The sequence below is a fragment of the Sinohyriopsis cumingii genome, chromosome 19 (assembly GCF_028554795.1).
Source record: "Sinohyriopsis cumingii isolate HCF-2022 chromosome 19, ASM2855479v2, whole genome shotgun sequence".
Lineage (NCBI taxonomy): Eukaryota > Metazoa > Mollusca > Bivalvia > Unionida > Unionidae > Sinohyriopsis > Sinohyriopsis cumingii.
Window position 1 is genome coordinate 31,590,915 of NC_142979.1, and position 13,952 is coordinate 31,604,866.

Sequence of the window (13,952 nt, forward strand, 5' to 3'; positions counted from 1 at the left end):
CAAGTGAAAATCAATCATACATACATCTTACTTGTGGATGAAACTCACATTATTCTTACTTTTGTCAAAATTCTATACACAGATTACCCTTGGTAATAGAATCATATGTTGTTCATGTCTGTGTACAAATCCTGTACTTTGATCACTCTTGGTTACAGAATCATTCATCATTCACATTTGTGATTAAATTCTATACACCGAGCATCCATATTTGTCGAAAAGTTCCAAATGCTAATTACTCATTAAAGTTACATGTTCTGATTAGTTCCATTTAGAAATGATAACATTTCTTTATATCAGTTGTCAAACTTCGTGCTCATCATTCTCTAATCAACATTTCATTCACAGAACTGACATCAGTATCTTTGCTAAATGCTATCCCAACACGACTTCATCCCAATACAATAAGTATAGTAAATCCACATTATACATCTTTATCCAAAGTTACTTGACCCTGCAAGCAATGGTGTCAGAAAAACTGAGCTAAATGTAAGCCATAGCTTAAGAAAAACTAAGCTTAAGGCAAAGATATGCGCAAATTACTGAATCATACAATATTGGTCACAGTGATCTAGTTTTCAGTGATGGCTTAAAGAAAATTAAATGTTTGTAAGAAATTGATTTTATTAAATGGAAAATGTAAAGAAAGTTTTGCCTTTAAGCTCTTTTACAAAGAATAACATCTCTGTTTCTTTTCTGCAATGAAAGACTTTAATTTGATTCATATTATATCATAGCAGTATCTTTGAGGATAAATGCTAAATTTATGTAACAAATCATTTACAGTTAACTTACTGTAGTAAAAAGCAGTAGATTCTCTGGGTAGGCTGCACAAATCTGACAGCCTTCTAAATGGCTCTTCTTGTATCTCCATAAGCTAAATTCATCTTCATTATTTACTATATAGTTTAGCACTGTTGATCTGTATGATTTTTTTTCTCAGTTGTTAAATGGGCTTTGTGGCAACAGCAAATTGGTAAACCAATGTACAGATGATTGATTGGATGCAATTTAATAACCTTACAACTCTACCGATCATGGTGACTCTCATGGTCCAGATTACTGACCTGGACATTTTAAATAAAATGGCCTTATATTAAAAACCACAGAGTGCATTAGAATAAAATTTTGTTAAGCTTAAAATACAAAACACATATGAAAATACAAATTTCTTTTTCTATAAGTACTCTCCATGAAACATATAACTACCAAGTCATATTTCTCAACGTGTCAAATAAAATTACCCAAATGCAAACCCCAATTTTTACTGATCACTCCAGATGGATGGATGGAAAAATTAGTGTGCAGACAGGTATCATCAATCCATAAGCTAAATTTCCTTTGCAGTCTGGCCAAAATCATTTTGTAAAAGTTAAAACTTTGTTCTCAAAAATAATGTCGAAGTCCTCTATTTGCATGCATAGTGGAAATATCATTTATAACCCGTTCAAAACAACAGATTTGAATCTGTCACCCTTTCAAACTCAAGTTGAATAACCTCTACATAATGAAAGCAATCTGCTATTGAGGTTAGACAAAAATGTTATGCATTTGTGAAATCAATATCATTCAATGATGTTACATAATAAATGTTGTTACTCACACATAAGATCTGCTAGAGTTTGAGCAACTTCTTTTGCAGTAACAGCCAAGTTCTGCATATCAGTCATTAGCTTTTTGATTGTATCCATTTGCTTTTCATTGCTTGGGGGTGTTGCAAGCATGTACTTCACAATGTTGTCATATATCAAGTAAAGGTTATTTTTGGCATTGTATCCCTGGCACTTTCCATCCACACATTTCAACTCTGAAATAAGAAATGCAAAAGCTGAAAAATCTGTCATTAATTCTTGCATTTGAATTTTACACAATGTACTTAACATTATTTTGTACTAAACTGAAAAAAAACGTGTTTTTAAAGAAATTGTAACAGGGTAGCAGCATCACAGAGCTCTATGTCTAATAAAAACTTGGCAGAAAAATCATGAGATTTTCAACTTCCAAGAATCATTATATTCTTGCAGCAAATTGAAGAGAAAATCAGATCTATATATTTTGCAAGCAAGTAACCTCCGAATGTTAAAATTATCATTCTTAAGCAATAACAAAGTTTTCAAATTGATCACTGGTGACCATATTCAGTGTTTCCTCTATGGGTCAAGATTGAGGTTAAAAAATGGTGTAAAAACTCGGGTTTTGAGTTTAAGAAACCCTTCATTTAGAACTGGCAGTCAAATTAAAATTGTAGGAGTCTCTGATGTACAGATGCAGGTAAAGGGAAACAACATTAATGAATGAACCATTTCAGTTAGGACCAATTCGAAATCATTAGCCATCTTCAGGTTAAACTCCATGTCAATTTTCAGAAGGAGTAATGATAGACAAGATTTTTTTAAAATAGCCATTTTTGCAGCCATATTTGATATAAGACTGGCACTGCTTTCTTGCAGGACCAACTAGTTACTATAAGAAATATTTTATAGTGAAAAAAAACCTGATGCTAATATGGCCATCCATTCAGGAGGAGTAGCATCAATATTTACAAGGTGGTTGGTAGTCATACTGTATTTTACAGTGGCATCATTTTCATTTAGGTCAAACTTGACACTATATGAAGACTTCTGGTGAAAATCCCATGTCAATATGACTTTCTGTGTAGGAGAAGCAGTAATGCAATTTTCAAAATGCTTGTCATAGTGCGCATACTGGATGTTACATCAGCACTTTTTTTTCCATTTAGGATTAGTCTGACATCATAAAAAGTCTTTTGATGAAAGTCAGATGTATCACATAGTAGCAACAAGATTTTCTAGATGGTTACCAAGGTGGCCATATTGGAGGTCAGATTATCACCTTTTCCATCTAGGACCAAATAGCCATTGCTGTAAGTCATATGGTGAAAACCACGTCAATATTCATTCATCTAGAAGGAGCAACAATATGATTTTTCAAGATGGCCACCATAGTAGCCATATTGGAAGTCAGACTGGCATCATTTTAATTTAAGATCAACAAGATTTCATAAGAAGTCTTTTAGTGAAAACCGATGTTGATATGACTTTCCATTTAGAAGTAGCAATAAAAAGATTTTTTAAAATGGCTGATATGGTGGCCATATTGGCTGCTCAATTGACACCATTTTCATTTAGGGAGTAAGTAGTTAAAACAAGTCGTTATGTGAAAATCCCATGTTCAAATCATCCATTTTGGAGGTGTAGCAATAGCAAAATTTTCAAAATGGACGCTGTGGCAACCATAAAAGCTGTATGAGCTGCATAATTTTTTATCAGGTCCTACTAGACTTTGGGATGAATATGTTTTTAAACTTGAATGGCAATCCTCCAAGTAGTTTCGAAGGAACTGCAATAGCAAACTTGTGATGACATGGATGGATTGAGTATAAATGACAACAACAGAACATCCTATAAGCTCTTCTGGTCTGTAACCAATATAGCTAAAACCCAAAAATAAAATAGTGAAATATGCCTCAGACTATCAGAATAGTCAATCCCTATTGGTTATTTTAGGGTCAAATTTGTTCAAACTCTTGTTATTTACTCGTGTAAGGAAACATCAAATACAAACCACTTCTTAAAAATTCCTAAAATGAATAACCCCACCCTCTCAAAAAACCATTTTATCTGTGAACTTTTAACTTTTCCTTCTGTCATCCACAAGGATGATACTGTACAGTCATGAACCCCCACTGAAAACCTACTCATACACTGTACTGCCCAAAAAGAATTTCTAGGAATTCATGTCAAGATAATGTATTCCTCTTAAATGCCAAATGTTGAAAACATCTCAAATATTCAACAGTGACAAGATTTTCAAATTAGCTGCAGCTATGGGTGTCATACTGGATGTCAGATTGTCATCATTTTTTAGGACCAAGTAAACATCATTAAAATTCATTTGATGAAACTCCTATGTCAGTATGACTATCCATTCAGAGGGAGTAATGGTGGCAATACTTTCAAGACAGCCATTATAGCAGCCATACTGGATGCATGATTAGCACAAAACAATCTGCCCCTATCTTCAAACTGGAATTCAGGCAAAAATCACTTGGAACTAAATCAAGGCTGTATGGAGGTGGTGGCAATAGTTTCAATGCTGTTCTCCATCTGGATGTCTGTAATGACAGTGGAATTTGCACTGGTGCATTTGACATTGAAATCAATTAACAGCTTTGGTATTGGTGGACGGATGGGTGTTCTGGTACTGATCCACAACTTGTGGCATTCAAATGTCCAATGACATCAGCAGAGTTAGGCATAACTACATGGATGACCAGGCTGATAATTAATTTGCATCAAACTCTCTTGACAGTCCAGCAACATCAAGTGACTTGTGACCTCTGCTCATCTTCTCCAGTCCAAACTTTATTATTTTTTAATAATATTATTTCTGACAACTGAAATATGTATTGTGCATCTTCATCAATTGCCCCCTTATAGCAGTCACTTCCCACTCAAACAGTTTCCCAGAATATGGGTCATCTTTCATGGATTCACAACCATCTTTAAAATGACGAAACCACCCAGATGATGTAGAGTTACATCCATAAATTTTATCCAACCTGGCTTTGATATCAGTTGTTGTTGTTGTTGTTGTAGGGTTTAATGCCATTTTTCAGCACACGACAGGCTATACATGGCGGCCAGTATTAATGATGGAGGAAGAAACCGGGAAATCCCCAGAAAGCACCACTGACCCTCGAGAAGCTACTGGCAAGCTTTCTCACATACCCACAGACTCAAACCCATGCAGACAGGGGTGAGATGGCAGTGATCCGTAATGGAGAGCACTTTAGACCACTTGGCCACTCGAGGCCCCATTTGTTTTTGTAATTATATCATTATATGTTTTTTATCTTATCGGTGTGAGGGCCTGGATTTTACAGTATACTCTCTGTTCAGCAGCAGAATTATTTTCCTTCTCCACTTTCCTTTACATATGTTTTATTATATGCAGTGTGCTGAACATGCAGCTACAGACAACTGTATAGAATATTATTTTGTGTATCAATTGGCATTAGATTTACTGAGATTCAAGAAACATAAAATAACCAAAATATTTTGGATTTTTCAAATTATCCCTTGTACCTATCAAGTTTTACTATTGTACAAACAACAGCGTCTAAGAAATTCAGTTAAATGCAGAACCATAACATAATCAATACAGCATGAACAGTAGGTCATGGTTTCATAAACAGATCTTATAGATAATTATTTATATCTACTTTATGTGTTACATGTAATAAATTATTCCGTTTAATCCCTAAATTGCAGTATTTTTTAAATAAATATTTCTATGTATTTTCATTATATTTATGCGCTTTGCATTTTTTGCAAGGTGAAGAACTGTGTGATCCAAACATAAGATTCTCAAGTCAGTATAATGTGCTATTACTTTTCTTGCTTCCCTTTAGTAGAAGAGAAAGCAGCGATAAATGAGAAAATAAGAAACCCAAGTGGCTGCATGGACATGTTATCAATCATTAGCTTACTTAACAGTTGATAATTTCACATTAGCTGTAAGAAGTACTGAAACAATGCAAACCCTATAAACCATCTCTTAAAGTTTATATCGTATCAATTTTAAGTTTTATTTTTACAGCCTGATAACAAATTAAGATAAAGGCACAATTAATATGCATAATCTTTCGTCTATAAATTAGTCATGCTAAAACTTTGAAAGTTAGCCTTACAGATGAAGCTTAAATTTCTGGTCTACAGAGTAATGTCAATTAATGTATTGCCTGCAGAGCCACGTCTTTCACACAAACTGAAATTTTATTTCACAGATTGTTTTGATTTTTTTTCTGTCATGGGTTTGCTATTAAATTTGGAATTATTTCAGGAGAAAAGCATATCAAAGCATTTATTTTTATTAAAAGAAAGAAAGAACAAATATAAATTCAAATAACTTGAACTGAATATGTAAAATGCTATAAATAACACACAGAACATGTTATATAAATGACAAATGTTTCAATAACTTTTAATGACAATATGAGCAAATGTCAAACTTAATTTCACCAGACATAGCAAGCATGCTTCTAAATATATAAGAATTTAATATGTGGCAAAGTTTTTTAAAATGAATTGTCTGCAAATAAATTTATAATTTAAAGCATGGTTTAAAAAAATTGATCCTTCTGGAGCAAAGTCAATATTACAAAATACATAATGACTTGCAAACAAATATCTATAATTACGTAAAGAATTTCAGATCCTTAATAATAATACAGCACTGATTTTATGCTTGCCTAGGACTGGATATTTAATCGAAAAATATTTCATTGTTATGCCTTTTCTTCAGTTGCAAATTATGTATTATTTTAATCTCTAAGGTGTATTATTTTGCTTTCATGTAATTATTTGTTCTACTGAAATTTATGCAGCTTATATTTTAAAATTAATTTTGTATAACTGGCTTTCATAATTTTTGCATGGTGAAGAAATTTTAACCAAATACCTGTGATTCTCAATAGTCAATATCACAAGTAACTTCCCTTTCTTATACTTAGACAGTGAGAATTTTTTTTTTAAAGCAAACATTTTTTTTGAAAACAATGCATATGATTTGAGAACTATTTCTAACTCAATTTCATTAACATTCACACAGCTTGCTAATAAGAAAACTCATTAGACATCTTCATGCGTAAAGTCTTGATGCAAAATTTTCTCTAAATCAGATCCTAAAAAAGATCTCTAGAATAGGCATGTATAATCTAGCCACTGGCTGCATCTGGTTATATTTACATCATGCGATTTCACTTTAAAATCACCATCTGGCCTATGCATAGGAATCTGCACACACCTCCTCCAGACTGGTAACATGTTCAGCCAATCATATGCAAGATTCACCTCCTTAATATGCATGAATCTTGCTTTTTATCAAACTTGTGTGAGATCTTGATGATGTAAGTCTATATTCACAGTATTATCAAAATCTGATTAGTGATATGTCCTATAGATTAGTAACAAACTCGGCCAATATGCAAGCTCAACTCATTAAAATGCATTGATCTCACTTGTTATCCAACTCGTAAAAAATCTTGATTATTTAAACATATTCAAAGCCTGATCAAAATCGGAGGAGAAAAATGTTCAGCTGGTAAAATAATAATCAGATAATCAATGAAAGAATCTCCTTGCTCAAATGCAAATACTTCAATTATTAGACATCTGACTATGACAGTTGATCCACAAGTCAAAATGTTTACATGATCAGATTGAGCTTTCTTAATATCAATGAGTTTTGTTACACTCTATCAAATCAACTGTCCATGGCTTTTCATGCATTCACTTATTTCTTGGGGAGGTGGGGGCCATTAAATATAATCTGGAGAAAATGCTGTATCCTGTGTTATCTGATATCATTTATATATTCATACCAGTTTGAGGGTTGTTCTGAATCACACATTCGCTTTTCTGCTGACATGGCTTGTCCCCTATTGCAAAATCATCCAAATCTACAAGTCTGGGCATATCACCAAACAACATTATGTCCCGTCCTTCAAAGTGGACCAGCCCAAGACTTCCAAGTGGACTATGTTCCAGGTAATCCAATAAATCCATCAGGCGGACTGAGTACTGCAGTAAAAAAACAGTAAGCGTGTAAAGCAATACATATACTCTCAAGCAAATTTCATGGGCATGAAGTTTTTTTTTAATGAATTCTGAGTCATTTGTAAAATATTGGTCAAGCTAAATAACATCATCAAACATGATGTACACTGTCAATGAGTTAATCAAAACTCTATTTTACAAAGATGATGAATTTATAAAATTTAGTAAAAATGTACACATTTTTATTTCTTAACAACTCCTCCAACACCATTCAATACAGTAAATGAACCTTGCAATACGAAGGAGGGTGTTCCAGAATGGTTTAGCAAATCTGATCCAATCCAAATTGCATATCCCGTGCTTTTGTCAGAAAAAGATTTGTATGTACATTGCCTACAAATTTACAAAACCAACAAAAAGTTTTAAACTTCTTGTAAAAAATTCCTAAAATGTAATTTTACTGTTAAGTCACTAACAATGGTATCCTAAAAATTAAAAAAAAATCTGAAGCATTATTTAAATCTAGTGTGTAAATATATCTATAGATGCCAACACCAATCAAGTTTTACCACTCAAAGAAACCAATTTGTAAAATAAAATGTTTCTTCTTGAATACATACCCAATCATAATACCTAAGAAGAACTACTACTACCGTGCAAATCCTGCCCTCACACGTACTATTTTTTAGCTAAAGGGAGTTAAAAGTTGTCTACCAACCTATGTGGTGGTTGGGCAGATTGATCCCCCCTTAGATATAATACTTGATGGTAAAGCCCAAGAATGTGTCAGTTATTAATGACGCAGAAGGCATGCTCTCAATGGATGTAACTGCTAGGAAACCAGGAGGGTGTATGTGTAATTATGATTGGTAAGTATTTCAAAGAAACATTTTACTAGGACAAATTGGTTTCTTCTTTAAATACATTACCCAATAATAATACCTTAATACCTTAGGAGAATAGGTAAGAGGTGGATGAAGGTATATCCCCTTACAACAGAAATACCATCTCCAGTCCCTTAAGGTATGAAAGACTGCTTCTAGGTAACCCGAATTGTGGGGACTCCATCTGTCAGGTGTGGCTTCAAATAGGCCCCAATCCAGCAGAAGTTGTGAAGCAGTGTCTTAAGCAGCTGTCAATTGACCTGTTGAGAAGCTGATATTTGTCCTACCAGATCGAATAGAGTCCTATAGGATGACAGATTTCTTGGAGATAAAACCTACAGAATGTGGAGTCCGATCTCCATCCCACAGTGAACAGTTCTGGTTGAATGCTAGGCTGATGACAAATGCTCTAACCTTGTGAAAATCTATAATAAATTTGTTTCAGTTGGGGTTATTTCTTTATATGCCAAGCGAATAACCCATTTAATCCAGGACGAGATAGTGGTTTTTTTTATATATCCTCCTGTCCTTTTATGAAAATTTGAAAGTGGCTCAACTCCCCTAATGCAAATGCTCTGTTCTATTAAGGTCCCACTTGAAAGCCCAAACTGGGTATTGTAGGTGGCCTTAAGGTGATTCGTCCAGACTGGACAGAGGTTTCATGACAAATGTCTGGTTAGGTGTAGAAGGAAGCTGGTTCTTGGCAATGAAAGCAAATGCTGTCATGAGAAAGACTGACCCATCTTGTCGGAACTGCATGTAATTCAGGTCTGTTGTCTGGGCATGTAATTCGTTAATTCTGCCTGTGGTCACTAATAATGTGAGAAAGCAGTTCTGGTATGGAAGGTGTGCCAGAGATGCCCCTGAAATTGGTTCAAATGTCTTGTTCAGCCAGTTAAAACCCAAGATAGGTTCTATATTGGGCATATGTTGGAAAGTAGGTCACATAAGTCTTTGTTTTGTCTGATATCCTCTCTTCTATGATGACGAAAGGTGTCAGTGATCATGGCACAGTAGCCTTTTATCATATTCAGCATGAACTTTCTCTCTATGAAGAGCCAGAGGAAGTTAGCTACAGTGGTATAGATGCCTGGAGAGGTATGATGTATTCTTCTTTGCGCCACTTGGTGAAAATGTGCCATTTGCCTTCATATTCTTTTGTGAAGGACCTTCTTGCTAGAGCGATTCTCTGCATGACTGGTTGTCAGAATTGTTTATTTCTGAGGCTGTGTTTCATATGATCCAGAAGTGCAGGTTCCATAAAAGTGAGTAGGAATGAAAAAACTGCCATCATGACAGTTTGAGTAGATGAGGGAAAATCCAAAGTCTCTGATGAGTTCCCATTGCGAGACTGATTAGGTCACTGATCCATGACTTCTCCCATCCAAGTTGTGCAACATGGATAAGGCGGCACTCTGATTCTCTTGCTTTCTGTGTCACATTTTGGAATCAGAGGTGTTGGAGGGTAGGCATATACAACTAAGCCATTTCCACTCTATCGATAGAGTGTCAACTGTCCGGGCTTTGAGTCCGGGACTGGAGATACGAAGGTTGGTATTCCACCTTGTAGCAAAGAGGTCCAGCCTTACTTTTACCCATAGGTGGCTACAACATTTGTAAACAAAGTATTGGATTGTGAGACCATTAACTGCAGTTTATGCAAGAAAATGGATAAATCTGACATATTCAGAAGTACATGTATGTTTACCAACCTCAAATATAAATCAAAATTAATATAAATCAAAATGTCATCTACTTATTCAGTTGCAAAATATGTGGCAAACAATATGTAGGTGAAACTACCGTATATACTCATGTATAAGCCCGTTCACATATAAGCCGACCCCCAAACTGAACAGGTACAAACACTAAAAAGTGCAAGACCCACGTATAAGCCAAGTTACAACTCCGAGGCATCTCAAGATGTAGGAGGTAAGTTCTAAATGCATTTATTGAGGCAAACCTGTATTTTAAAAAACTATATGTATACTTATCTCAAGGTTGGCATGCATGATTATTAAAAAGAAATGGTATAAACTTGTTTGAAAAGTAATTTAATTTTCTGTTTTCTTATTGTTTCTGCCTAATTTTGATTTGAGTATAATTTGAATAAATGATGACAAGAATTTAGCAATTGCGAGTTCCTGTAACACTACCTCTCCCTTCTGACTCAATTATTGTTTGTTTATGCATTACTGCATTGGACATTTTATATCAAGTGCACCAGTAATTACGTTTTTACTTTGCTTTGAAATTGTAAATATTAAAATGTAATCTCCATATGACAACACAACGAACAAACAATACGGTTCGATTCAACGCCCCCAATTAGGATATTGAACGTATTTACATAATGGTGCCACTGCATGTACATTGTAGGTTTGATTACGCGCTGAATTAAGTGCATCCCTTGTAGTCGAATCATGGACACCATTGCACTCAACTTTTATGATATCTTCAAAATACAATAATAAAGTTTCGGAAATAATGCTTCAAAAATTATGCTAATACCGTAAAAGCTGAGTTGTAGTTTACTTTTATTTAAGCGACCTTACACCACGCCTGTCAACTTTCATGCCTGGGACGAGAAAAAAAACTCGAGATTTTTGGGATCACTCCATGCTTATTTCCTGATTTCATAATATCTCACGATTTTTGCAGGGAACTCCTGATTATTACATTATGTCCTCGATTTTCATTTCTTCCAAACAAGAAAAGTCCTACATGTTCTGCTGTATCACCTGTGAATTATATTTGTGATGAAATAATTATTTTAGTATAAAAAATTAACTTCTTCACTAAATAGAATGTTAAGTTTAAACATTATTCACATAAATTAATGATTTTTTTAAAACCTCTACAATAATTAAAAAAAAAATAAAAAATAAATCAAAACAATAAAATGTCCACAATTAATTTCAATCCCAAGAATGATCACTACGAATGCTATATGCTATAGCTCCATTACCAAGAAAGAAACTTGTACGAGTGAACACCTGGCATTTTTATACCTTATACACAAATGTTAAACTGGTATAGTTACCAGTCAAAATTCCCGCTTATCACAAGCCAGTTTCATGGTTTTAATGATTAACTGGCCTGTACTGCTGTCGCAAAACGAAAGACAAATTTGTCGACTATCAACATAGGAGACACCGAAACATCAAGCTTTCCACTGTGTGGAAAGTTATGTTTGTTCAGCTAAAACACAAAACTAAAAGTGATTGATGTTGATCTTAGATGATCTCTATGAAAATTTTAGCCTTTATTATTACCTCTCTTCGTGAACATGTAAATTATGATGGTTATGTGCCTTGTACAAATAAACGTGCGTACCTCTTTAAAAATATTACCTCAATTTGCAGGATCGCTTATATCATTGAAAAGGAGTAACCTGTGAGCACGTGATACAACATAAATGAAAACTATTAAGGACAAGCTGAAATGTTATCTGGAAGAATGCAATTTGGTCGAAATAATGAATAAAGCAAAATCTGTATCTATGCTTGGGAATAAGTAAGGATTTAAGTGATACTATTCACGCATTGCACTGTGTACTGTACATTATAGTTCAGCATGGTCTCCCTGATAAACTCAACCCGCTTGTGAATAATGAAGTCTATATTTACCTTATTTAACTTCATGTTGGAGAAATCGAAAATATTCACATGCAAAATAATAACCTAATCAATCATAGTACTTTATAACAGTTTAATAATTGTCGGGTCACCGAAAGTTACATTTTTTACATGCCTATGTCTTAAGACATGGAAAAAATTATTGTTTCATGTCCCAAGATTAACAGCCATTACAGTAGTCAACAAAAAGACCTAAAAACTGTCAAGTTTACATATTGGCCCGTGGATAAGCCAACACCCCTTCTTCCAGGCCTTTGTTTTTTCCTTAAATTATTCAGCTTATATGCAAGTATATATGGTAAAAGGGAACTCCAAGTGAAAATAAAAGAACACTTTAGGGATATCCATAACTAAAGGATTCCCCTGTGTCTAAACATCAGAGATACTGGAAAATTTGTCCAAACATTCTCATTGGCATTATCTGTTTGAACCCAAGGTTTCCAATTAATGATTTTCAAACTAATACATGATACAGGAAGGCATATGGATAATTCCCATGAGGATGAGTCCAACAAAAGCCTTCACCTCTGAGTAGGTATCTGTTTACTGTTGCTTATCTCCCATGCTGTTCTAATGCATAACTGTTGATAATATCTGCTAATACCTATAAGAAGCTCTCTTCAAATTTCAATATTAAATAATCTAGGGGTGTGAAATCTTCAAGAAGTCAAATTTCAATATTAAATAATCTAGGGGTGTGAAATCTTCAAGAAGTGTGGCTGGTCCAGTGGGTTAAGTAAACTCCTTGGTGGTAACAACAACAGCAGGTGATGACCAGAAATTATCACTTGTGGCAGAGTTGGCCTGACTGTCAAAAGCTGTCTCCCATTCCTCCTCCTCTTTGTTTGATGACAGCTCCATATAACTATTTTTGGTTTCCAGTTGAATTGTGAATGTTATCTATTGCTGGATCTAAAAATGCATTATTGCAAGCAACCTGTAAAATGGATAAAGAGTTGTTTTTTAAAGGGGCTTTGTCAAATCCTTAACACTCAGAAGTTCAAGGCACTCATAATGTAACTTTCTGGAACCTGAAAAGAGAAGCCAGAAGTTGAAATAATCCTTGTTGTACAATGTTTCCTATTGTTAGTATCAGTGACCATATTACATGGCAGATCAGTATCTTCTACAAAATTAAAAAAGGTCTTCATGCCTGGATGCTCTTTGTCAAATATGATCAACTTCTGAGTGTGCAATTTGGATTTTTAACGCAGCTTCAACAATTGTTCAGTCATATCACTACGATGTCTGCAGTGTTGTTCAATACTCTTCCAATTGTTAGCATCAGTGGCTATATTACATGGCAAATCAGTATCTTCTACAAAACTGTAAAGGTCTTTATGCCAGGATGCTTTCTGTGAAGTTTTGTAACATTTTATTAAATAGTTTGGGAGAAGTCATTTTATGTTCTTTTCTGTTTAGAGTAATGGGCCAAATCTGAAAGCAAAATGGTCAGCATAATTAGTATACATTTGAAAGGTCTTAATGCCTGGTTGATTTCTGTCAAATATGATCAACTTCTGTTCAACAGTTTTGAAGAAGAATTTCTTTCAAGGTTTGCTCTACTTGTAGTGATGGAGGCCATATTTGATGGCAGATCAGCATCAGTTTACAGTCCACTATGCCAGGGAGCTTTCCTTGATGCAAATTCTGCTGAGAAGTTTTGAAAAGTTATTTTACGTAATGGCAGCAATATTTATTTGTGCATCAGCATCATTTGTACAAACTTTAAAGGCCTTTATACCAGGATGCTCTAAACCTTGTTTGGTTGAAATTGGGTTTTAAGATTTTGGAGATAAAGTTGAAAATGGCAATTACTGACAGACAATGAACAGATTGGAAGTATGATC

At 34.4% G+C, this 13,952-nt stretch overlaps 1 protein-coding gene across 2 annotated transcripts in view; it reads right to left on the reverse strand.

Moving 5' to 3' along the window:
- The window catches only part of LOC149775383 (uncharacterized), a 107,087-nt gene that overhangs the window by 75,648 nt on the left and 17,487 nt on the right, over positions 1 to 13,952 (reverse strand). For both annotated transcript variants that reach the window (XM_089943456.1, XM_089943455.1), the window contains exons 3-4: positions 7,406 to 7,604; positions 1,604 to 1,807 (exon numbers count right to left, since the gene is read on the reverse strand). In XM_089943456.1, coding sequence (XP_089799582.1) covers positions 1,604 to 1,807; positions 7,406 to 7,604 — 403 coding nt within the window. The remainder of the gene's footprint in view (positions 1 to 1,603; positions 1,808 to 7,405; positions 7,605 to 13,952) is intronic.